The 24,076-nt window shown below is 35.1% G+C and overlaps 3 protein-coding genes across 4 annotated transcripts; 1 reads left to right on the plus strand and 2 right to left on the minus strand.

Annotated features, from left to right (window-relative positions):
• Positions 1 to 363: 363 nt before the first annotated feature.
• rrm2b (ribonucleotide reductase M2 b) lies at positions 364 to 5,917 on the minus strand. The gene is made up of 9 exons (XM_051873315.1): positions 5,718 to 5,917; positions 5,038 to 5,187; positions 3,658 to 3,774; positions 3,395 to 3,528; positions 1,429 to 1,523; positions 1,201 to 1,334; positions 948 to 1,052; positions 743 to 856; positions 364 to 654 (listed from the first exon to the last, which is right to left on the minus strand). Exons 1-9 carry the CDS (start codon positions 5,763 to 5,765, stop codon positions 502 to 504), a joined length of 1,050 nt encoding a protein of 349 aa, XP_051729275.1. The 5' UTR covers positions 5,766 to 5,917; the 3' UTR covers positions 364 to 501.
• Positions 5,918 to 6,109: 192 nt separating this feature from the next.
• azin1b (antizyme inhibitor 1b) lies at positions 6,110 to 12,622 on the minus strand. The gene is made up of 12 exons (XM_051873311.1): positions 12,434 to 12,622; positions 11,202 to 11,345; positions 10,433 to 10,609; positions 10,152 to 10,325; positions 9,850 to 10,022; positions 8,528 to 8,656; positions 8,358 to 8,439; positions 8,186 to 8,260; positions 7,931 to 8,096; positions 7,734 to 7,849; positions 7,427 to 7,644; positions 6,110 to 7,276 (listed from the first exon to the last, which is right to left on the minus strand). Exons 3-12 carry the CDS (start codon positions 10,532 to 10,534, stop codon positions 7,201 to 7,203), a joined length of 1,311 nt encoding a protein of 436 aa, XP_051729271.1. The 5' UTR covers positions 10,535 to 10,609; positions 11,202 to 11,345; positions 12,434 to 12,622; the 3' UTR covers positions 6,110 to 7,200.
• Positions 12,623 to 14,968: 2,346 nt separating this feature from the next.
• Positions 14,969 to 23,692, plus strand: atp6v1c1b (ATPase H+ transporting V1 subunit C1b). 2 transcript variants are annotated; one of them, XM_051872328.1, is made up of 13 exons: positions 14,969 to 15,145; positions 15,549 to 15,688; positions 15,793 to 15,860; positions 16,538 to 16,623; positions 17,692 to 17,786; positions 17,878 to 17,969; positions 18,588 to 18,686; positions 19,160 to 19,228; positions 20,191 to 20,283; positions 20,947 to 21,040; positions 21,230 to 21,327; positions 21,407 to 21,530; positions 23,078 to 23,692. In XM_051872328.1, exons 2-13 carry the CDS (start codon positions 15,557 to 15,559, stop codon positions 23,171 to 23,173), a joined length of 1,146 nt encoding a protein of 381 aa, XP_051728288.1. In that variant the 5' UTR covers positions 14,969 to 15,145; positions 15,549 to 15,556; the 3' UTR covers positions 23,174 to 23,692. The 2 variants fall into 2 exon arrangements, with proteins under 2 accessions (XP_051728288.1, XP_051728289.1); XM_051872329.1 differs by having other exon boundaries at positions 14,978 to 15,145; positions 15,552 to 15,688.
• The last annotated feature ends 384 nt before the right edge of the window (positions 23,693 to 24,076 follow it).

The raw sequence follows: 24,076 nt of genomic DNA on the forward strand, positions 1-24,076 counted from the left end.
TTGTACCCTACATCTTATAGGCTAATTTGACAAAAAATATTATTTTAATATAATCTTCTGTTTTAAAGTTTTCTCTCTAAAATAGAATAAATTGTTTTTTCACACTTGAAAAAAACCCAAGGTCATTTTTAGCCATAGTTAATGTATTCATGGGTTATCATGTTCCAAGTTACAGAAGTATCAATACTTGTGTTTTAATATAAAACATATTCCAAATTCTAAAAGATTTACACCACAAAATATTTATTTTTGTTTCTGCTTAAGAGAACCCATAATTCACTTTCTGCCTGCCTGTGTACCATGGAGGCCATAATTTTCATCTAAATTGTTAGATGAAAAAAAGAAACCAAAATAAAACAAAACTTAAAAGGTCTACTGTTTATTTTTCATTTTCAGCTTGAACTTAAAAACAAACAAAAAGTCAATTGCCAATTTTTTTTTTTCTGTAGAAAGTTATAAAACACTGTCCAATAAATAAATAAAATTTCTTCTAGTTCATCATTAGAAATCTGCATCAAGAGTGAATTCACAGTCCATCATATTTGACATCACTCCAAGTCGCTGGTATTCTCCAACTCGCTTCTCGAAGAAATTAGTTTTTCCTTCCAATGAAATTGACTCCATGAAGTCGAAGGGGTTTTCTGACAGGTAAACCTTTTGAGACATAAATTATAAAGCACAGTTATATAAATATAAAGATTATGAGACAAAAAATAAATTAAAATAATGATAAAATACTGACTTTGGGCAATCCTAAGTCTGTTAGCAACCGGTCAGCCACAAACTCAATGTACTGCTTCATGAGAGAACAGTTCATCCCGATCAAATTGACCGGTAAGGCTTCTGTGAGAAACTCCTTCAGGAAAGACAAGCAAAAACAGATGCAATTACATTCATGCCTGAAATAATGTATTCCACATTACTAGAACACAGCAATGTGTGCTTACCTGTTCAATGCTCACAGCTTTTGTGATGATGTCATTCACTCTGTCAGCAGAAGGTTTTTTCACTAAGTAGCTGTACATTAGACAGGCGAAATTACAGTGGAGACCCTGTGAAGTTTCAGATGCAATGAGTAATCAACAATAGCATTGATTAGATCTTCACTGTTACCTCTATATTTTTATCATTGATCCAGATAACACATGATCTAATTATCTTAGAGCCTCTACTGATAACATTATCATATTTTGTTTTAACCTCATCTCTGCTGATGAGTTCATTGGAGTAGGTGAGTCCGGGCATCAGGCCTCTTTTCTTCAACCAGTAGATGGCAGCAAACGATCCAGAGAAGAAGATGCCTTCCACCGCAGCAAACGCCACTAATCGCTCTCCTAAAAATAAATAAATGAACAAACACTGCTGTTGATCAAGTTTGATAATCAATATTATACTCTTATTTTAGGAAAAATGAATTTTTCCACACACCAAAAGCTGAGTTTGTGTCAGAGATCCACTGTAAGGCCCAGTCTGCTTTCCGCCTTACACAAGGCATGGTCTGAATTGCATTAAACAAATAGTCCCTTTAGGAAGAAGAGATTTGGATTTAGAGAGGATCTTTACATTATATTAAAAGAGTAATAGTAATAATAATAATTATAATAATAATAATAACACAGCCCTGCATCTTGGGGAAAAAAATCTGCTGATTTGAAATAAAAAAAAGGGTAATATTACCTAATTTAATGATTAATTAATAATTAATTATATTTTTAAGTTAAAAAATATAATTAAAAACTTTATATCACAGAATTTTTTTTCCACAATGCACTTATCAAACTAACAAAAGCAGTCAAATGTCAAAAGTCTTTAATAATGACAAAAAGTATTCAAAATGTATAAATTAGTTTATAATTTGCAAAGGAGTGGAAAAATGTTCAAATACTCAATTTAATGTGAAAGAACTTTTTTTTCATGAAATCTGTCATTTTCTGTTTCATAAAAATGATATTTTGATGCTGTTCACTTTATTTAAACAACTTATTTTGATTCAACACCATTGTATTAGGTTTCTGGTTCAGATTTAATTGCTTCATGTTAAATTGACTTGAAACTATTACTTTTTGACTTAACTTGATGTTTTCATATTAAAATAACATGTTTCAATCAAGTAAACTCAACCAGGACTCAATCAAACAGGACTTTCACTTCCCATCATGCTTTGCAAAGGGGCTGATCTGGGAGAGTAAATGTTGAAATAAAGTGTTATTTTAAGCAGTTTTTAGCAAGATGAGAAAATGAAGAGACTTTTTAATGTTTACTTTCTATTATGTTGGTATTTAAAAGTTCCTGTTATGTTAATAGTTTTGGGGTTAATATTGTGGTGAAGTGTTGAGCTTGTGCTTGGGTTGAGGATCTGCTAACAACAATTAAAGTTGTTTTAATAATAAAAAAAACAACTACTTTGGGCATGCCATGGATATAACAAAACCGTCTTCTGGCTAATGCTTAACAATAAAAGTCTTTACAGAGTAAAGATTTTGTTGAAGTATTATTCTAACTTTTGTAAAAGCTGTGAAAATTGTTTTTGAATGCATTCACTAAATAAACTGATCAATTAAACTGGATTACTTATTTTAATTTTTGTTTGATATTAATTTTAGGATAATTTAACTTAATAGTTTTGGACAAATTAAGAATGTTAACCTGATTCAACTAAATGGCATTGAATTGGCCTTATATATTAAACTTAAGTTTACTGAAATAAATAATGTTAATTAAATGCAACATAACCCAGTTATGTGGAACCTGTTGACACAAAAAAGTTAAGTAAACGTATCATTTTTTTTGAGTGTAGAAAACATTTGGCTCATGTTTGCATTTTCTTCTATCACTGGCCATAATTCTAACCCTGAAATCAGGATTAGGCATAAAATACTGTCATATATTTGAAAATCGACTGAGAATTCAGAGGAAGGTAGGAGTCTTTGTGGCAGTTTTTCTGGTGATAAGAGACAATACAAGACTTCACCTTACAAATGGTGGTCGAAAGCAAAAATGCTACGAAATGCACTTTGCATTTTGTGAAAAAGTGTGAAATCTTTGGAATCAGGACCCCAAAATGAGTAAGAAACAAGTATTGGATTTCATTCAGAAAATATTATGCAAGGCGATGCAATTTATGTTGTTATGTTTGAAGTCACTAGTAGCCTATATATGAACGTTTATAACACAGGTTGTTTTTAAGACTATTATAATCTCCATCAAAGAAAACACAAGAAGAACAATCAATACCTTCATCTCTTATGTGTATAAGACGTGTTTTTGGGGCTAGAATGTTTGCTCATAAACCACATAAGGAAAATGTTAGCAAAAACTGCTTAACTGAATCTTGCACCTGTCACCTGTAACTGACATTGTTAAAGTAGAAAAGTACACTTCATTTTCATCTCACCTCTCTTTCAGATCCCTTATGTAAGTGTTGATGAGCATGCTGTACATTTCGGAGTGCACATTCTCAATAAGGATTTGAAACCCGTAGAAGGATCGAGCCTCTGGGAGCTGTACCTCTTGACTGAACCTCCGCACCTGTGAGAAATAAAGACATTATGTTTATTGGAAACATCTTTTTCTACTGATCTATTTCATAACCAAATACACCAACATTTTATATTGGTTTCCATCATCTTAACGTAGGTTAGAAGGAGATGCACTTGCCAGGTTCTCGTTGACTATCCCATCACTTGCTGCAAAGAAAGCCAGTACATGGGATATGAAGTGTTTCTCTTCAGACTTCAGGTTGTCCCAGTGAACCAAGTCTTTTGATAAATCCACCTATACAAAAATAATAATTTACCATCATGTCATTTCAAATGTGGCATTCTTACTTTAATGGACAGGATTGAAAAAAAATGAGGAGGAGTAAAAGCTTGTTCTCACACAGTATGTTAACTAGCGTCCACATGCACAATAACATTATATTGTATGTCTTTTGCCATTAAGCTCTTTAAAACAGGGTGGATTCTGACTGGCTGTCAATGTTTATATTAAAAGTGAAAAAAAGTGATTCTAACGATCTTGTTCCTCTGTGTCGTTATCGTTATAGTTGTGGTGTGGACTTTCTTATTCTTAAAAAATTAGAACAATTATTAAAACTATATAGTTATTACTGTATCATGACAAATAGGGTCCTCCCTCGAAATTGGGTCTCTATCAACTATCAGTTAATCATTATACTACGCACAAACGAATTATATTAACTTAAAATATGTATAGCTTACTATATAGTGCATAATGAAACAAATTGAACATAATTTCCTTCACTTTATAAACTGTTAATTAATTAATAATAGCCTAATAATAATAGCCTTTTAAGTGAATAACTGAACATCATTACATTCTTTTTATAACTGAAATATTTGGATATTTAACACTTCACACGTAACTACATTAAAGATGATTGTGAATACATGTAGGGTAATGCGTGCATAAACTAAGCTATCAGGTTAAACAGGTATATGTATGCTATGCTAGTACATAAGCTAACTTATACAGACATTAATGTTCATTATAACGTAGTTCAAACAGCATTTATCATAACAATTTTGTAGGAATTGTAATCAGGTGCTAAAGAGAGTACCTATTAAAAGTAATTTGAGCCAATGAGAGACCCGATTTCGAGGGAGGACCTAATTTGTCACCAACTACAAACCAACCAACGCACAATAATATTTTGTTTATTATAAACGTGCACTGTAGTTTTAATGCACGAGCTCTTTAAATTCGGGTGGATTCTGATTGGCTGTCAATGTTTTTTATTGTAAAAATCATTCTAAAAGTGATTCTGTCGTTATATCATAGTTGTGAAGTGGACCTCCATATTCCACAGATTTAGAAAAATTATTAAAAATGTATAATTATCATAGAACCGGCTTTTAAATGACCATTTTTATTTTCGGGTGTACTATACCTTTAATATCACCTGCGTTTGTCCTATGGTGATCGCACGTTAAGAGCTAATTCTTGGACTTATATCACAATAAACCTTTGCCAAAAATAATCTTAACATTAAATTGATAATACAAAAATAATATTCACCTCCTCAACTGTCCAGAATGAAGCCTGAGCTTGTTTGTACATTTTCCAGATGTCTGGATACTGAATAGGGAAAATGACAAATCGCTTGGGGTTCTCTCTGAGGAGGGGCTCGTCTTCAATACTGCTTGGGTCAACATCCTTGTGACCATTCTGCAGGAGAAACATAACTGTTAATATATGTGATTTAACTTATTCAATGTTGTCTTATTACATCGACTTATTAAAGTGCAAAAGAAAACAGAGCGAGTAATGTGGGGCAGACCGATGACGAATCTGCTTACGAAAAATTTAAATGGACAGTTTTCATACACGTGTATTTTAAAGAATAACATTACAATTCTCAACTATGTTTACATTTTAACGTATTAGAAAACAAATATCCAAATAATCATATATATAATTCACTTTATCCAGATCTTTAATTCAAATAGATTTCGCGATTCGCAACACATAACACCATTTTTTTACTGAAACTGTCATTCTGATACACACTACTTTCGATTTTTTTTTAATATTATTAACGCTATATATCGCTTTATTTAGAAGGTCACTTTTCCCAGTGTGTGAGGCTCTTTGTTATGAAAGCTTACAGCCGCATACATAATCAGGCAGGCAGATTCAACATTTATTCGAAGGCCGTAAAATCGTATTTAAATGCTGTATAAAAAGTTTATTATTACCTGATATCCCGTAGTGTCCGTCGGAGTGTTGCTTATACTGGAGTTCATTATTATAATCGTCTTAGGTCAGCAGCGGTGAAGCTGCGATCTCTTTACGTCGACTGTCATTGACAGTTAGCTACTGAAGCAGAGCACAACACGCTTACAGCTCCTCCTCCACTGATCCGCCATAGAAATTAACCCTTTTGCTTCTTACGTAAGGTAAAATTACTGTAATATGAAACCACCCGTCAGCTAGTTCAATGGGAATAAAGTAAAAACGTGTGATGTCGGTGTTGCCTCGTGTATTGCAGTTAAATGTATTAATTCACACAGGATTTTTTTGCTTTAAAGATTAACCGACATTTCTACATTAAAATTCACTTTTAGAGACAAAAAAAAAGACTCAAAAGTATTTGCTCAGAAATTTATTAAATTAATATTTTAATTACTTTTACAAGCACAATTTTACAGTCAAAAACAGGCAATGGTCCATTAGTGCCTTAGACAAAGGTGTATTTCATTACTAAGGGGTGTGATTTTATAAAACAGTGAGCTGTTATAATCAAACTTAGACACCATGCTAGACACATGAGGTATAACATGAATTTAAAATATACACCATTTGACTTTTCCATTTTAGATTGAGAACTAATGCCTTGCAGCATTTAATTTGATTGTGGTGAATCTTGTATTTTAGATGTAACTTGAGGTAAATGTCATCTCTAAGCAGGTTGTCAGCAGATTCATAACGCCAGGCAGACTTTATAGTTTTATAAAATATACAAGAGGGAAAACATAAGACCAATTTACATCTGCCTTCTACTAATAAACTGGCAGAAGGTTCAAAATCTTTTGAAGGGACACTGCAAATTACAGCACACTCAACCATAGAGCACTATGAAATATATAACAACCTTTGGAAATACTGTCACGTGACACACCACATGTAATGAGGAAACCATAGTTTGGCATGAGGAGAGAAGAGAAGCTCCCTACTTCTATAAAACCATGGAAAACAAAAGAAGAGAGAACAAGGACAGACTGCTAAACCGATGTATACTTGTTCACACACTGAGGGTCATGGCCGATTTGTGTAGAATCTAAACTCTATCATGATTTGAAACAAACACATCTTGTACAGACAACTCATTTACAAGACTGTCAGTAGGTCATCTATATATGTATACATAATAAAATTAAATTAGTTGTACATTTATGTAAACGGTGTTTGATTAAGAAACCCAAAATTTGGGTGCCATCTCCACAGTCATCCATTTTGTTGCATATGTTATTTTATATGGGTTTTCTGTCATTTTTAATAAGGAAAGTGAGCCTTTTGTAATTGTGAGAAACTGAGGTAACAACGTCAATCAATTATTTTTTGCCCAATAACATCAAGTCATTCTCCCCCACCAAAACCAATAGAATTTTTCCACCCATGGAATGTTGACTCTGCAAGCAATTCCCATGCCCAGTGGATAGAGGACGGAGTCTGGCTCTGTTACAAGCCATACTGGACCAATGAGAGGTTTTTCATGGTGTCATCGAGAGAAATTCCAGCCTCTTGCATCTCAAACCTGGAAGAAAGAGGGGAAAAAAAAGCATGATACTTTAAACATCCTTTAAAAATCACAAAATCACTCCTTATAATTGGCAAATTGAAAGGGGATGACAAAAACGGACTGCGAAAAGCACAAAAAGGTCAAATGAAATGTGATCCTAATCACCAGTCATCTGTGGAGATGGTGTAATACACAGGTGGTTGGTCTGTGTCGCTGAGGGTTGCTGGGCCCTCCTGACCGCTCGCCCCCATGTTGTTGAAAATGAGCCAGTCCCCAACAGCGAGCTCAGGGAGCAAGCAATGCTCCACCACCTGGTCCAGTGGGTCACATGATGGACCCCACAAGCTGCTGGAGAACACAGGCTCATCTAGGGTGAGTGACATCTGAAAAACACAAAACAACCAGTTTAAAAACCTCATGCAACTGGTACAAATATATTTTTCATGTGTTCTAGTGCATGTATGTTTTTTACCTTATGGACAGAGGGTGTGGCGATGACATTTCCAAACAACTTCCCCATAAAAGACCCATAAACACCATCATTCATGTAATACACAAATTCTGGTACGTCGTTTGGGGTTAGCTCATCTGAAAGTGCAAAAGACACTGAGAATATAAGACAAGGCAGACGTATATAATGGCATACACATCAAATATGATGAGGCTCACCATGTGTGCTGCTATGGAGATCCCGGCATACTGCTTTTTTGCATATAACATTGACAGCCAGGGTGAAGGAGGAAAACACGAAGAAATTTCCTGGTTCAGCAATGACGCTCACTCCAGACGCTGAGGGGAAATAGGCTTCCAGCAGGGGTCTGACGACCGAATGTACCTAATCAAACACACATGAAAGAAAAGCTTAGTTACATCTACACTGGATGATATTCAAAAAAAGAAAAACAAATGAGATACATGCTGTACCTGTTTCAACTGAAACTCAGAACCACTGAATCCTCCACCAATATCCAGGATGTTCATGTCAAAGCCTAGTTCCTTCTGCAGAAGCAAAGAAGACTCAGCACTCCAATAGAGGCATGAAATTAACTAATAAATCTAACTTCAATTCTCTTATAAAATTCATTTAAAAACTGACCCCCATGTCAAAGATGCAGCGGGCGTCTGACAGTGCATGGGTGTATGCTTGGGGATCTCTGCAAGATGCTTGTACCTGGAACCTGTGAAAAAAAAAAAAGTCCCACTTTATAAAAACTCTTAAAAAGACAAAGTAAGCCATAGCAGATTTGTGGTGATCAAATCACTTACGTGACTCCAACCACATTTACACTCAACTCCTTGGCCATTTCCAGAAGATGTCTACAGGCCTTCAGGGAGCAACCAATTGTCACACTTGCCTCTTCCACTTGTGCTTCAGTAGACACTTGAAGCAAAAGCCTGTTAAGACAAGAACAGTGCCGAATTTATAATAAATAAATAAATAAATGTGTGTGTGTATATATATATTATATATATATATATTCCAAAGTTTGGGGTTGGTAAGATTTTTTAAAATGTTTTTGAAAGAAGTCTTTTATTCTCACCAAGAATGCATTTATTTGATCAAAATTACAGTAAATTTTATTACAATTTAAAAACTGTTTTTCTATTTGAATACATTTTAAAATGTAATTTACTTCTGTGATGGCAAAGCTGAATTTTCAGCAGCCATTACTGTCAAACTAAAATTTGAATATCGAATACTCAAATTTATAAAAAAAAAAAAAATCCTCATTCGGATGCAAAAACGCTCCATTCAAATTTTAGGTGTGCATCAGACAGCCTTATCAGTGGCACAGCTATGTTTCCATCCAGCTATTTTTATGCGCATTCTGGGATATGGAAAAAACATGTTTTTTTTTAAACATGCTGGATGCGAACGCCAAGATGTGCATAAAAAAAAAAACTGTACGCTCAATCGAGGCGGATAACTTTGAATTTTTTTATCCGATAAGAAGACGTGCGCAAAAACTATGATGGAAACACATTTACCAAATAAATCCCTTGATGTGCAACAACAACAACAACAAAAAAAACTCATGTGACTTTGGCTCAACAGTGGATGTGATTGGATAACTGGACTAAGCAGCAGATCGGTTTCATTGCACAGCATCTCAAATGTTGTTTTAGTTATTCTGAAATGCCTGAGCTAAAATCTGTCATCAGAATTATTTGGTATAATGACCTCCCAGAAGTGTCTCACATGATTGCGTTTACAAACACCAGCATCCGAACGCAAGATAATATAACAGCGTTTATGCTTAAGTTAAGGCTTAAGCTAGTCCTAGACTAAAATGCATGTTTGAGCTGTTTTAACTGAAAACAACTTACACTGACAGATCTTAAAATATGTCAGTGCCATTGTTTTGTCTCAAGATGCACACGAGTAATGTTTTTTTCTAGGGAACGTTTATAAAAGATACTTAAATATCCTAATTGAACCAAGGCTTAATCCTGGCTTAGGCTAAGCCCTTTCTGTGAAACCGGGCCTATATCAATTTAATGATCCTTGCTGAATAAAGCATTAATTAAAAAAATTACTGACCCCAAACTTTTGAACTGTAGTGTACATAGATAGGTTAAGGACTTACTTGGCCTCAGGATGGACACGGGCAATTTTGCGAAGCTCTGCCTCATTTTCACACACCAGATAGTTAATGCCGCTCTTGGCAGCATGTTTAATGAGTGAGAGCTGCTTGCAAACTCCAGAGAGGATGATGTTTTCAGGAGGGACATCATGATGGAGTACCAATGTAGTTTCAGCCTGAAAAAAGTCAATAAATTTCTATTAGATGGTGTACCTCAAAATTCAATGGGATGTTTCAAAATATATGTTGAGATCTTTCTAATATCTTCAAGTAAAAAAAAATTAAACCTTAAACCTTATTGTTACCTTATTTGCACAGACAAAACCAACACCAAGTGCAGACAGGACTTCAATGACTACAGGGCTGCTGTTACAACAGACTGGGTAGAAGGGTCGAACTAGGGGCATAGTGGTCTTCCACAGTACATGCTGTCGCATTAGGGCCCCAAGGTCGGCCACAACAAATGCATTCTTTTCAGCCTGAGGAACAAAATCGGATCAAACAATGAAAAAGACAAAAACAACACCGCAGTGTTCCATTTGTTTACTAAAACAGACAATCATAATGCAACTTGACATGTACTTACCAAATTTTGTTCAAAGACATGGTTGTCGATAACATCTTCAAGGGTCGTACCTCCCTCAAGTAGTTCAATGAAGTAGTTTGGTGCATCAACGAATCCTTTCATCTCAACCGTATTCCGCAAATCCGACAATCATAGAGAGTTTACTGAGCCGCTGGGGTATTCTGGGTATGCAACAAACTGTTCAGGGGACAACAAAACAGTATTTTTATAACAACAACTTGCATAACATATAAATAACATTACGTTTTCAGACAAAACTTTACGTCAAGGCGTACACCTACAACACCTACCCACATATTTCAAAACACAGTGGTTTATGAGCAAACTTTGAACAGGAAGTTCAAAGTCATTCTAAGCTCATCATTAATCTAAATTTGGGTTCTACAACAGCCACAAGGCTAATAAGTACAACAAGCAGGGATAACTAATCACATAGCTAGAGAAGGTATCACGAGTCCATCTTTAGAGATGACGACAACACATAGGCTTTAAGAATGTGGCCTACAGGCAACTTTTTTTACTCAGACCCAATCAAAATAAATCCCTGAGGCTTTGAAGCACAATGGAGTATTTGATGGTATTACCAATGGATTTGTGCAGTATGAATGGGGGACAAAGGTGTTACATATAAGCTACCAATAGTGTTATGTAAAACTACATTTGGGTGAGTGCAGACACAGATTTTGATGTGCAATTAAATAAAACATGTTATTATGTAATGGTCTATAACTGGTACTTCAGGAGCAGGGTGCAATATTTAGGTACTCACATGGACAACGTGGGAGATGGTCCTCTCCCGCTATCAACTAGGATCCCAAGGCGGCTCAGCGTTGAAGTCGAACTGCTCGCGGTAGAGGGCCTCCCCTAGGCCTTCTGGGTAGCGCTTATACACTCGCAGAGAGAGTGGGGAGCCCTGTGGAGTCACAGAAACAGGTGTATAAATATTTTATTTACAAGAGCAGCTGATGGATGTAATAAACTGTTATATAATTAAAAAAAAAATGTAGCCAGACAAGTTAGAACACTTCTGAAATAACTCTTCACAGACACATAACCAGTTTTCTAATACTGATGCATTATACATTTTCAGCATCACTTTATTTGTAGGCTATTATGTTTTTAATCAAGTGACTACTTATTTACTATTGTACTTTGTACTTGACCTGGGTAATCTGTTACGGTGTTCTCATTTTTAAGCATTAAACAACACCATCTTATCTTCATCTTCCCACATGGGATCAATAAATGAAGTAACTTGTTGAACATTTATCAGAGGTCATGGTGTTTGTTTCTTCATGTGGACACCACCTTAACCCTATAAAGCCTATTGTATCATATTTAATACATGACTTTCTAGGGCTAAAACTTCTGTTGTTTAATTGTTTCCTTACTAATTTGTCAAGAACAAGGTTTAACTTGTTCAACTTTACTAAGCATAATAAATACTAATCCACTAAGGCGTAGAAAGTTGTGGTAATATAGTGTTGTTATGGTATAATAAACATTGTGTAAGTGACTTGTGTATGGGCATGAGGTAATGTTTTACTAATACAAGCGTTTCTTAAAGAAACAAAATCTTAAACACATATAACTAATGCTAATATAATATATTTTGAGACCATATGTATGAATGTCATATCTGAAATTATTTAGAACAGAGTAAATCTGTATATATTTTAATGTGTAACGATCGTCATTCAATAACCTGATAGGACATGTCGTAAGCGCCTGGGTTTGGTCCACTGAACAGCTCACTAACTACTTACCCAACTACACCCGTCATACTCAGACAACTAATGATTTATACCAATAAACACGTTTAATCCTTATAATATGTGAGTTTTAAATCAAGTTCTCGTTGTCCTTCACGGAGCACTGCAATTGCCCGTATAAGAAGCGCAACTACAACCAACCGCCATGTTGTGTGTCACGGCTCTCATAGCAGACGGCGGATTTTTTTCCGGGATAAAGACTAAAAACAAAAACAAACGCTGTACTTACGTGAGATAACGGCCTGAATGATTTGGAAAATCGTCTTCTCTTTTTCGGCGGAATTTTTAAAGAGTGGTGGGGACACAGATAGAAGAAAGAAAAGAGGCTTTATGTGCCATATGCCTGGGTGAAGAGGGCTCGGTCGAACACGAGAGCGCTGCTGTCTGTTTCAGGCAGAAATGGTTGGTGGAAGAAGGCGGGCGGTTTGTTAGAGAAAACGAGGCGGAGCGTAAGATCAAATCCTACTACAGCGAAGGCTTGGCTTATGAATATTACTTAGGGTACGTGACTGTCTCAGGACTGGTTGTTCTGGGGAGAATTGTTTATGTTCCTTAAAGGATTAGTTCACCCAAAAATGAAAATTATGTTATTTATTACTCACCCTCATGTCGTTCCACACCCGTAAGACCTTCGTTCATCTTCGGAACACAAATTAAGATATTTTTGATAAAATCCGATGGCTCAGTGAGGCCTCTATTGACAGCAAGATAATTAACACTTTCAGATGCCCAGAAAGGTACTAAAAACATATTTAAAACAGTTCATGTGAGTACAGTGGTACAGAGTACATTGGTTCAACCTTAATATTAGAGAATACTCTTGAGAATACTTTTTGTGCGCCAAAAAAACAAAACAACGACTTTTCAACAATATCTAGTGATGGCCGATTTCAAAACACTGCTTCAAAGCTTTACGAATCTTTTGTTTCGAATCAGTGGCTCGGATCGGGTATCAAACTGCCAAAGTCACGTGAACTATTGAAATTTTCCAAGGTCTCTGCAGGACAGTAATAGGAGTTACCAGATCAGTGGGCAAGGCCATAAACAGAGGGGCTTTTTTGAGAGCGTTATCTAATTTGCCCATGTCAGAGTGTGGGTAGGGTTTAGGGGTGGGGTCGAGTGAAGGGGATAATTTTCATTGCATGATTTATAAACACCCACCAGTTTGAAAACACCCACCAATTCAGAAACGGCCATTTTTGTTTCGCAGAGACCTCATACTCAAATTTTGAAACACTTATGACGTAACTGAAGCCTCGTTTACTGAAATCACGTGACTTTGGCGCTCCGAGCCACTGATTCGAAACAAAAGATTCGTAAAGCTTCGAAGCAGTGTTTTGAAATCGGCCATCACTAGATATTGTTGAAAAGTCATTATTTTGTTTTTTTTTGGCGCACAAAAAGTATTCTCGTCGCACTCACGTGAACTGTTTTAAATATGTTTTTAGTACCTTTCTGGGCATCTGAAAGTGTTAATTATCTTGCTGTCAATAGAGGCCTCACTGAGCCATCGGATTTTATCAAAAATATCTTGTGTTCTGAAGATGAGCGAAGGTCTTACGGGTGTAGAACGACATGAGGGTGAGTAATAAATGACATAATTTTCATTTTTGGGTGAACTAACCCTTTAATACATGGTATACTTTCTGATACACCCCTGCCTCTTTTGTTGTTATATTTAGATTCATATTATATTTATATATTTTTTAAATACAACCAGCATATTGTATATTGTTATACTGTAGGTTATACAACTATACCGCCATTACCAGTAAAACCAGTTTAAAATGTTGTGTTCTCTTTGATATGTTCTCTGTCAACACAGATTGCATTCATCATATTTTGTGATTCATTATGTAATGATGAGGTTCACAGCTGTCAAAGCATAATGAATCTGTACACAATGATACATAAACATACATTACATACATTGTTTTCATAGCCTTTTGTTGGGTGAAAGGTCATGTTTTAAGGTTTTGGGTTGTAGTTTGTTTGCCAAAAAATTCAGATAATTCCCCAAACAGACTAAAAAGCTTAATTTTCAGACAAATAACTTGTCACAATGCACATGCCTAGACTAAAGGTCTTGTTTTGTTTCAGTAAATTGTTGTTAAATATGTTGCTCAATTTATATTCAACACTTTGTCTGCAAATCCTGTTACTTAGAGTAAATTCTACATTTTTAATTGACTTGAACTGAATTTGCACATTATCAACTGAGTAGAAACATAAATGTGGATCAGATATCGTACTGTATGTGCTCAAATAACATTATATTGTACAGTATATAGGCCTACTATTGTGATAAACATTTAAATTTATTTTGTGCAGCCTGAATTCTTGAAGAAAGTTTTGCATTATTTGCACAGTCATCTTAAATGATAGCTGAAAGAGGTTATTTCACACATTGTAAAGTTTACTAATGAAGTAAGGTTCAGTACATTTTGTCAAAAATATATTGAATCTATTTTTTTTTTTCTACAATTGCATTATTTTTAAGTGCTTTTAGGACAAAATATATGATTGGGTTGCAAAGAATGTAATACCTGCTTTTGATCACATTGTTAACTTTGGTGTTTTTAAGTGAATTTTGTTTTGTGTAATAATAGTTAAGTTTTATTCACACACATATTCATTTTCTCTCTTGCTATCAATGCTGTTTGGATTTATTTTGTTTGTTATTTGAAGAGGTTTAATAAAGATTTAAAAAAAAAAAAAAAAAAGTTTAGTATTGTGCAAATATCCACTTTGCGCATCCTGAACGCATTTTCAACTGAACGAAACACAACCTCCTCCGATCAGCTGACTGGAAGTGTGACGCTGACTCCGAAGGGTTTTCAACACAGCGACTCAATTAACTGTGTATTCAGCAATGTTTTGTTAAAACCATTACAGTTTTATCAGATTATTTTGTAGTTTACTACAGGGACTCACATCATCGGTAAGTATCGTCAAAAATGATTTCAATTGTATAGTCGTGACAGCCGTAGACACTGCTCATACAATATTTAGAGACTATTTACAGAAGAAAGCGCATTTAACCTATCCAGTTTAAGTCAAGTATAGGTATATACCATGTCAATGTGCACATTTAAGATAATAAAATGTATTAAAATTTTAAATACACGAGAAAGACAAATTTATCTGATGATGCAGCCATGCGTAATATTATTGCGGAATGACTCGTGACTGGTCATCTTGGAATGAAATGGAGAAGTGTGAATCTGCTCATATGATCAACCTGGAAAGGACCTCTGTATTTCATTTGACAGTTATTTTTGTGTCTCATCTGGTATCAGAATTTAATCTACATGTTTTCACGAACCTTTCTGTTATTATTTAAGTAGTCATCATGACAGAGTTTTGGCTGATCTCTGCTCCTGGAGAGAAGACCTGCCAGCAGACATGGGAAAAGATGAACGTGGCCACAACCCAGAACAACAACCTGTCCACTAACCACAAGTTCAACATGCCTGAACTGAAAGTAAATTACTCCTTATTTTCTATTTCAGTTAAAACACTGGTTTATTAACGACACAAATTTGGCTTTTCTCCTCTGTCTCATGAGTTTTGGGTGTTTCTTAACAGGTGGGAACTCTGGATATCCTTGTAGGGCTGTCAGATGAGCTTGCCAAATTGGACTCTTTCGTAGAAAGGTTTCATGTCTGCATTTGATTTATTATAAGAGATTGTTTTTCGTTTCAAAATTGATACATTTGGTTATTTTTCTATTATATGTGGCCCTGGATCACAAAACCAGTCATAAGGGTCAATTTTTTGAAATTGAGATTTATACATCATCTGAAAGCTGAATAAATAAGCTTTCCATTGATGTGTGGTTTGTTAGGATAGGACAATATTTGGCTGAGATACAACTATTGAAAATCTGGAATCTGAGGCGGGTGCAAAAAAATCAAAATATTGAGAAAATCGCCTTTCATGTTGTCCAAATGAAGTCATGAAGCAATGCATATCCACTCACAAAAATACATTTTTGATATATTTATGGTAGAAAATGTACAAAATATCTTCATGGAACATGATCTTTACTTAATACCCCATTTTTTTTTGGCATAAAAGAAAAGTCGATAATTTTGACCCATACAATGTATTGTTGGCTATTGCTACAAATACACCCATGCGACTTATGACTGGTTTTGTGGTCCAGGGTCACATATTTTGTTCAGTATCACTGACACACTGCTTTGGTACAAACTCATAGTTCCCAAAGTTCACTTAATGCATTTTTTTTTGTGGCTTCTGTCACATTATAGTTCTCTAAATATAGTTATGTATATTTACCCTGTGGTGTTGATATTTTGTAATTTTCCAGTGTTGTGAGGAAAGTGGCCCAGTACATGGCTGATGTGTTAGAAGACAGTCGAGATAAAGTTCAGGAGAATCTTCTGGCCAATGGAGGCAAGTGAACATAAAACTCTCAATACATACTAACCACGATATTGATAAACTACTACTCTTGATTATTTCCAACAACACATACACATATTTAACAGGTAGTAATGTTAAAGGGTTAGTTCACACAAAAATGAAAATTCTGTCATTAATTACTCACCCTCATGTCATTCCACACCCGTAAGACATATATTCATGTTCAGAACTCAACTTAAGATATTTTTGATGAAATCTGAGAGCTCTCTGACTTCTCCATAGAAAACAATTTAACCACCACTTTCAAGGTTCAGAAAGGTACTAAAGACATTGTTAAAATAGTCAACGTGACTACAGTGGTTCAACCTTAATTTTATGAAGCAACGAGAATACTTTTGTGCGCAAAAACAAAACAAAAATAACTTTATTCAACAGTTTCTTCTTTTCTGTGTCATTCTCCTATGCTGTTTACGTTCAGCGCTTCCAGGTTCTATGTCAGAACGCCGACTCAGTATTGGCCGACGCTGTTCACGTGAGCAGCACGACGCATGCGTGAAGGAGCCAGCCAATAATGAGCCTGTGTTCTAACATAGAACCTGGAAGCGCTGAACGTAAACAGCATAGTAGACTGATAGGGAAAAAAAATTGTTGAATAAAGTCATTATTTTTGTGTTGTTTTTGTGCACAAAAATTATTCTCGTCACTTCATAACATTAAGGTTGAACCACTGCAGTCACGTTGACTATTTAAAGAATGTCTTTAGTACCTTTCTGGGCCTTGAAAGTGGTAGTTAAATTGCTGTCTATGGAGGAGTCAGAGAGCTCTCCGATTTTATCAAAAATATCTTAATTTGTGTTCCGAAGATGAACGAAAGTCTTACGGGTGTGGAACGACATGAGGGTGAGTAATTAATGATAGAATTTTCATTTTTGGATGAACTAACCCTAAACTATTATTTATATAAAATCTTTTTAAAGAAAAAAGACATGTAATCGCTCATAGTTTAGTCAGTAATATTTGAATGTCCTTGTACATAATCTTATAAACCTTATTTTATATGATTATAAATATTTATAATTGATAATTATTTCCATACAGTTGATCTGGTAACATATGTTACACGGTTCCAATGGGATATGGCCAAATATCCCATCAAACAGTCCCTTAAGAACATCCAAGAGATCATGTCCAAGGTGAGGCATGTTAAAATCATTTATCATTGTTTATAATACACAAAAAGATTGATCTTTGAGTAAATATCATGTTTTGGTTCTCTGTTCATAGCAAGTGAGTCAGATTGACAATGATCTTAAAGCCAGAGCTTCGGCTTATAATAGCTTAAAGGGTAACCTACAGAGCCTGGAGAGAAAGAATGTGTAAGTGGGAGGACTTTTACATACTCAATTTACATTCTGTGTGACATTAATCCATAGACTTTAAAAAAGATGCACAACGTGTCTTCCACTGTAGAAGAATGAAGCCAAAATATCCCAAAAACGGTCGTCGCCATTCACGTCATTTGGAGTCCGAGTCTGCAGCAGTAGTGATCCTGTGCTGCGTTCCACTCCACTTTTAGACACACACTCGTGAACTTTCCTAACCACTTCTCCTCTGGGGAATCCCTGCCACCATTTTGAAGTGCGTTCCTCTTCGTGAAGTGGACGAGGGAAGTTTATATTGACAGACCCTCGCTCCCTTGATTTTGATCTGAGGGAAGTTAGCGAGGGAAGGACATAAAAAAAACGCAGCCCTGGTATCACGGTCTCGCTGCAGACTCAATCGCAACCACAGCTGTCAATCATGACGTCACATCCCATTTTTATATCATCAAATAACTAACTAAAACCAAACTTACTGGGAAGCAAACACTTGAACATACGTCAGTGTGATAAGAACTATTTAAATGTTTTGGCTTCACTTTTCAGGATGTGTGCTGCACACTTGCATTAATCATTTTTACATGATGTCAAATAATAACATATCTTGTCCACTAGGGGGAATCTTTTGACTAGGAGTTTGGCTGATATAGTCAAGAAGGAAGATTTTATACTAGACTCTGAATACCTTACTACTCTTCTTGTAGTTGTTCCAAAGTGAGTCAAGCTTAAGTATTTGTGCTTCTTTGTATTTGTGCTGGAAAAGACTTTTTAAATGTTTCTTCATTGCATTAAAGGGATACTTCACCCAGATATGAAAATTCTGTCATTTACTTACCCTCATGTTGTTCCAAACCTGTGTGACTTTCTTTCTTCTGCAGAATATAAAAGAAGATATTTAGAAAAATGTTGGTAAGAAAAGAGTTTTTGTTCTCATTGACTTCCATAGTGTGGACGAAAATACTATGGAAGTCAATGGGAACCTATTTTTTTCAAAAATATCTTCCGCAGAATAAATAAAGTCATACAGATTTTGAATCACATGAGGGTAAGTAAATGATAGACTTTTGATTTTTGTCTTAACTCTCCCTTTAACTCAGAATGTGCTAATTTTATTTCATTTTATCTATTGCTACTTCTGCAAAATGTATTTAAAAACCTTATTTTTGTCCATTTTATGGCACAAAAAGGACAAGTTATCCTGACTGGCAGAAGACATATGAAACTCTTTCTGAAATGGTTGTTCCAAGATCCACAAAGTGAGTAAAATTAAATGACAAGTCTCTTAAAATTAATTTGCCTAAAACATAGAATTATGTTCTTTCTGTAGCCTAAATTTATTGCTTGTCTAAAGCCTGACATCATTACGCTATGCTCTTTGGTGGACATGTGAACTCGGCAGACGGTATCTATGGAAACCGTGCCCTTCTTTTACAGCTGTGACACACAGTAATAAAGGCACACAAACTACATAAGCTGTCAGAAAACATGCACTTATTTATGTGCTCAATTAATCCCATCTGAAGTAATCAACAAAAGAAATCACAACGAAGACCAAGGAACATTTCACTAAAAGGACAAATATCATTTAGGGCAAAGAACATTTGAATGTGCCCTATTAAAATGTTAAGAAAATATGATACAACTGTGAACCTGACAATAACTATCTATACATGAAAAATCAGACAAAATTAAGTGTATTAAGGAAGATGAACAAGAGGCATAATGGCAGTGCTGTTCTCCCTGACAGACATGGGAGAAACCGTGCAAGGGCAAAAAACAATTAGACTTAAAGAGATAATAATCTTTTAATAAGTTATGCTTATTATAAATCAGTAAAATGTTTTCTTTTTTTTTCATTATTAATTACTTAGTAATAATAATAATAATTCCTTACATTTTTATATAGCGCTTTTCTGGGTACTCAAAGCGCTTTACATATGGAAGGGGGAATCTCCTCAGCCACCACCAATGTGCAGCATCCACCTGGATGATGCAACGGCAGCCATATTGCGCCAGAACGCCCACCACACTCCAACTTAGTGTTGATGAGTGGCAAAATGTGGCTTTATAGACCTCATGTTGTAATGGGATTAATATTCAACTTTCATATGTGTTTTATGTGTCCTTAGTTTATTCGTGCATCCAGTTGAATCAGAAAAGTGCTGCTCTGTGATAGTGATAGATCCTAAATCAGAGTTTTCATCTGCTCTTCTATTAGGCTTTTATTTGAAGACCAAGACAGTGGGTTGTTCAGCGTCACACTCTTCAGGAAGGCTATTGATGACTTCAAACAAAAAGCACGAGAAAACAAGTGAGTCTCTGAATATATATATATATCTATATATATATATATAAAAACTTCTAATGTGAAATATTATTACAATTTTAAAAAAATTAAATTTTTCTATTTTAAAATGTAATTTATTCCTGTGATGGCAAAGCTGAATTTTCAGCATCATTACTGCAGTCTTCAGTGTCACATGATCATTCAGAAATCATTCTAATATGCTGATTTGCTGCTCAAGAAACATTTCTTAATTATTATCACTGTTTAAAACAGCTGTGCTGCTTAATATGTTTTTGGGAAATCATGATACATTTTTTAGGATTTTTTGATGAACAGGAAGTCCAAAAGAGGAGCATTTATTTGAAATAGAAATGTTTTCTAACATTATAAATGCCTTTACTGTTAATTTTGATCAAATTGATGTTTTCTTGCTGAACAGAAGTATTATATATATAAAAATAAAAATATATTTTATATATAAAAATCCAAAATCATGCTTTTGTACATAAACCTTTGTTTTTTTCAGTTCTGTTGTCATCAGTTTTATCCCATATTTCAAAAACCTATGTAAATATGTTCCCAGATTATGAATGAAATTGTTTTATAAGACTGTTATCAGTGCCTGTCTGTTTTTGATGCTCACTGAATCAGGGGGAAGCTGACCTGATGTTACTAATTTTTTTTCAGGTTCATGGTGCGTGACTTTCAGTACAATGAAGAGGAGATGAAAGCAGACAAAGAGGAGCTGACTCGCCTCTCCACTGACAAGAAAAAGCAATTTGTATGTGCAGCTGTCTAAATTTTATTCACTATTGAACATTATAAAATCCTTCACAATAATGTTGATGAGGAACCTCAAAATCACAGCCAGCTTGAGAGGCCCTGAGCCTTGATTAGTCTTCATTTGAAGTTACAGGAAAAAGAAAAGATAAATAATGATAACAATAGTCAATCTGCTTCTGCATCTCAGGGTCCTTTGGTACGCTGGCTTAAAGTAAACTTCAGTGAGGCTTTCATCGCATGGATACACATCAAGGCGCTTCGGGTTTTTACAGAGTCTGTCTTGAGGTAAAGTGTGGCATATAAAGCTGTTTCATATAGAGATGTATGTTGTCAGATATATGACCTTCATGTTTGTATCTAACAGGTATGGGCTGCCAGTCAATTTCCAGGCCATGTTGCTGCAGCCCAGCAAGAAGAATGTCAAGAAGCTCAGAGAAGTTCTGCAGGACCTTTACAAACACTTGGACAGCAGTGCTACTGTTATTGATGTGAGTTACACGGTCAAAAGTTTGGAATAATTATATTTTTAGAAGAAGTCTCTCAGCATTCTCACCAAGACTGCATTTATTTGATAAAAAAAACAAAACAAAACCGTAATATTGAGTAATATTATTACAATTTAAAGGGATAGTTCACCCAAAAATGAAAATTTGATGTTTATCTGCTTACTCCCAGGGCATCCAAGATGTAGGTGACTTTGTTTTTTCAGTAGAACACAAATGATGATTTTTAACTCCAACCGTTGCGGTCTGTCAGTCGTATAATGCTTGTCAATGGGAACTCCATCTATAAGAGTCAAAAAAACACGCACAGACAAATCCAAATTAAACCCTGCGGCTCGTGACGACACATTGATGTCCTAAGACATGAAACGATCGGTTTGTGCGAGAAACTGAACAGTATTTATATAATTTTTCACCTCTAAAACACCACTATGTCCAACTGCCTTGCGCATCCGGTTGGTGAGGTCTGAAAACGCGTTCTGATGACGGAAGTGATGTCTCGCGCTTATACTTCAATGAGTGCGAGACATCACTTCCGTTGTCAGAGCGCGTTCAGACCTCACCAACTGGATATGCAAGGCAGTTGGACATAGTGGTGTTTTAGAGGTGAAAAATGATATAAATACTGTTCGGTTTCTCGCACAAACCGATCGTTTCGTGTCTTAGGACATCAATGTGTCGTCACGAGCCGCAGGGTTTAATTTGGATTTGTCTGTGCGTGTTTTTTTGACTCTTATAGATGGAGTTCCCATTGACAAGTATTATACGACTGACAGACTGCAACGGTTGGAGTTAAAAACCATCATTTGTGTTCTACTGAAGAAACAAAGTCACCTACATCTTGGATGCCCTGGGGGTAAGCAGATAAACATCAAATTTTCATTTTTGGGTGAACTATCCCTTTAACATAACTGTTTTCTATTTTAATTTTAAAATGTAATTTATTCCTGAGATGGCAAAGTTGAATTTTCAGCATCATTACTCCAGTCTTCAGTGTCACATGATCCTTCAGAAATCATTCTAATATGCTGAGTTGCTACTCAAGAAACATTTCTTATTATTATCAATGCTGAACAGTTCTTGTGATACACTACCATTCAAAAGTTTGTAGTAAGTAAGTAAGATTTAATAAAAAGAGAAGAAATTAATACTTTTATTCAGCAAGGATAAGCACTAATAATAACTGATAAAATTAAGAACCAAATTGGCATATTAGAATGATTTTTGAAGCACTGGATTTATGGCTGCTGAAAATTCAGCTTTGACATCACAGGAATAAATTACATTTTAAAATATATTCAAATAGAAAATAGTTCTTTTAAATTGTAATGTCTCACAATATTACTGTTTTACTCTATTTTTGATCAAATAAAAATGCCGCTCTGGTGAGCATGAGAGACTTTAAAAACAAATTTAAAACATCTTAATTATTCCAAACCTTTGAGCAGTAGTGTACTCTCTACATGATCCACAGGCCTAATTGAAGATATCTCTAAATCACAGCTGATTTGTTCATTTTTGTTGTGTTATAGGTACCTATGGACATCCCGGGTCTGAATCTCAGCCAGCAAGAGTACTATCCATATGTTTACTACAAAATCGATTGCAACCTCCTTGACTTCAAATAGAATTCAAATACACCACTTCATTCTACTTCACAGAGACTGACTCCAATAATTTATTAAACACTTATTGTTTATTCTATCTTTACCTTTTTAACCTCTCTGCTAGTACTTCCCTCTCACTGGCTCATTCTCTTTTCATTCCTGCAGATCACTATTTTAAGTAAGCAGTCATCTGTGTTATTGGTTTAATGTGTTTACAAATGAAGGATTTTCAGGGGTTTTAAAATCTGCCCTTCGAGGGCATGTGCGGTCCAACACTGAACACTCGTCATCTACTGAGCTCATAATGGTTGTGCACTCTGTTGTTTTTAATTTTCTGATGGTGCCTACTCTGTGCCATTTGCGTGTAATGCAGTGATTATGTTTAATTGTGCTGTTAAGAGCCTCTATGTTTGTGTTTGTCTGTGTTTGTGCCTCTACTGTGAGATTAAATGTGTTTATATTTTTGATGGAAAAGGTGAAATACATGATCACATGCTGGATGTTAAGACCAATCAAAATCAATAAAATTATATCACATCATTTTGTTTATTTTATGGTCAGAAATGAGAAACTATATTCAAATGACTATATATGCACTGATTCTGCAGAGTCTACTATATATCACTGACTGTCTTAAAACAAGTCATAAATATCACTCTTTGTTTCCTTACAAAAAGTACCATGGCTGCTCTATTGTACAGTAGTATTAGGCAAATAAGTATGTCCAATATAAATTATAATATTTAATTAAATATATAAAATATTTTACAAATATGTTCTTTGTATTCATGTTGACTTCATATTTTTGATTTAATGACTCTAATGATTTTATTAAACGATAGAAATGTCAACTGTTGTAACATTAGGTAGAAAGTACTAAAAAACACTTTCCTTATGTCTTGGATACATGTAATAAATCCAAGT

This window comes from Ctenopharyngodon idella, chromosome 19, assembly GCF_019924925.1.
Source record: "Ctenopharyngodon idella isolate HZGC_01 chromosome 19, HZGC01, whole genome shotgun sequence".
NCBI lineage: Eukaryota > Metazoa > Chordata > Actinopteri > Cypriniformes > Xenocyprididae > Ctenopharyngodon > Ctenopharyngodon idella.

Bases quoted from the DNA above. Each gene is read 5' to 3' on its own strand.
- azin1b (XM_051873311.1), bottom strand. From the start codon at position 10,534: ATGAAAGGATTCGTTGATGCACCAAACTACTTCATTGAACTACTTGAG. The intron at 10,023-10,151 runs GTAACAATAAGG...GACTTTTTTCAG, and splicing joins GTTTTGTCTGTGCAAATAAG to GCTGAAACTACATTGGTACT. The intron at 8,261-8,357 runs GTCAGTTTTTAA...TTGCTTCTGCAG, and splicing joins GCTGCATCTTTGACATGGGG to AAGGAACTAGGCTTTGACAT.
- rrm2b (XM_051873315.1), bottom strand. From the start codon at position 5,765: ATGAACTCCAGTATAAGCAACACTCCGACGGACACTACGGGATATCAG. The intron at 1,335-1,428 runs GTGTGTGGAAAA...ATTTATTTTTAG, and splicing joins TGACACAAACTCAGCTTTTG to GAGAGCGATTAGTGGCGTTT. The intron at 857-947 runs GTAAGCACACAT...TCTTTCCTGAAG, and splicing joins AAGCTGTGAGCATTGAACAG to GAGTTTCTCACAGAAGCCTT.
- atp6v1c1b (XM_051872328.1), top strand. From the start codon at position 15,557: ATGACAGAGTTTTGGCTGATCTCTGCTCCTGGAGAGAAGACCTGCCAG. The intron at 15,689-15,792 runs GTAAATTACTCC...GTTTCTTAACAG, and splicing joins TCAACATGCCTGAACTGAAA to GTGGGAACTCTGGATATCCT. The intron at 20,284-20,946 runs GTGAGTCTCTGA...ATTTTTTTTCAG, and splicing joins CAAAAAGCACGAGAAAACAA to GTTCATGGTGCGTGACTTTC.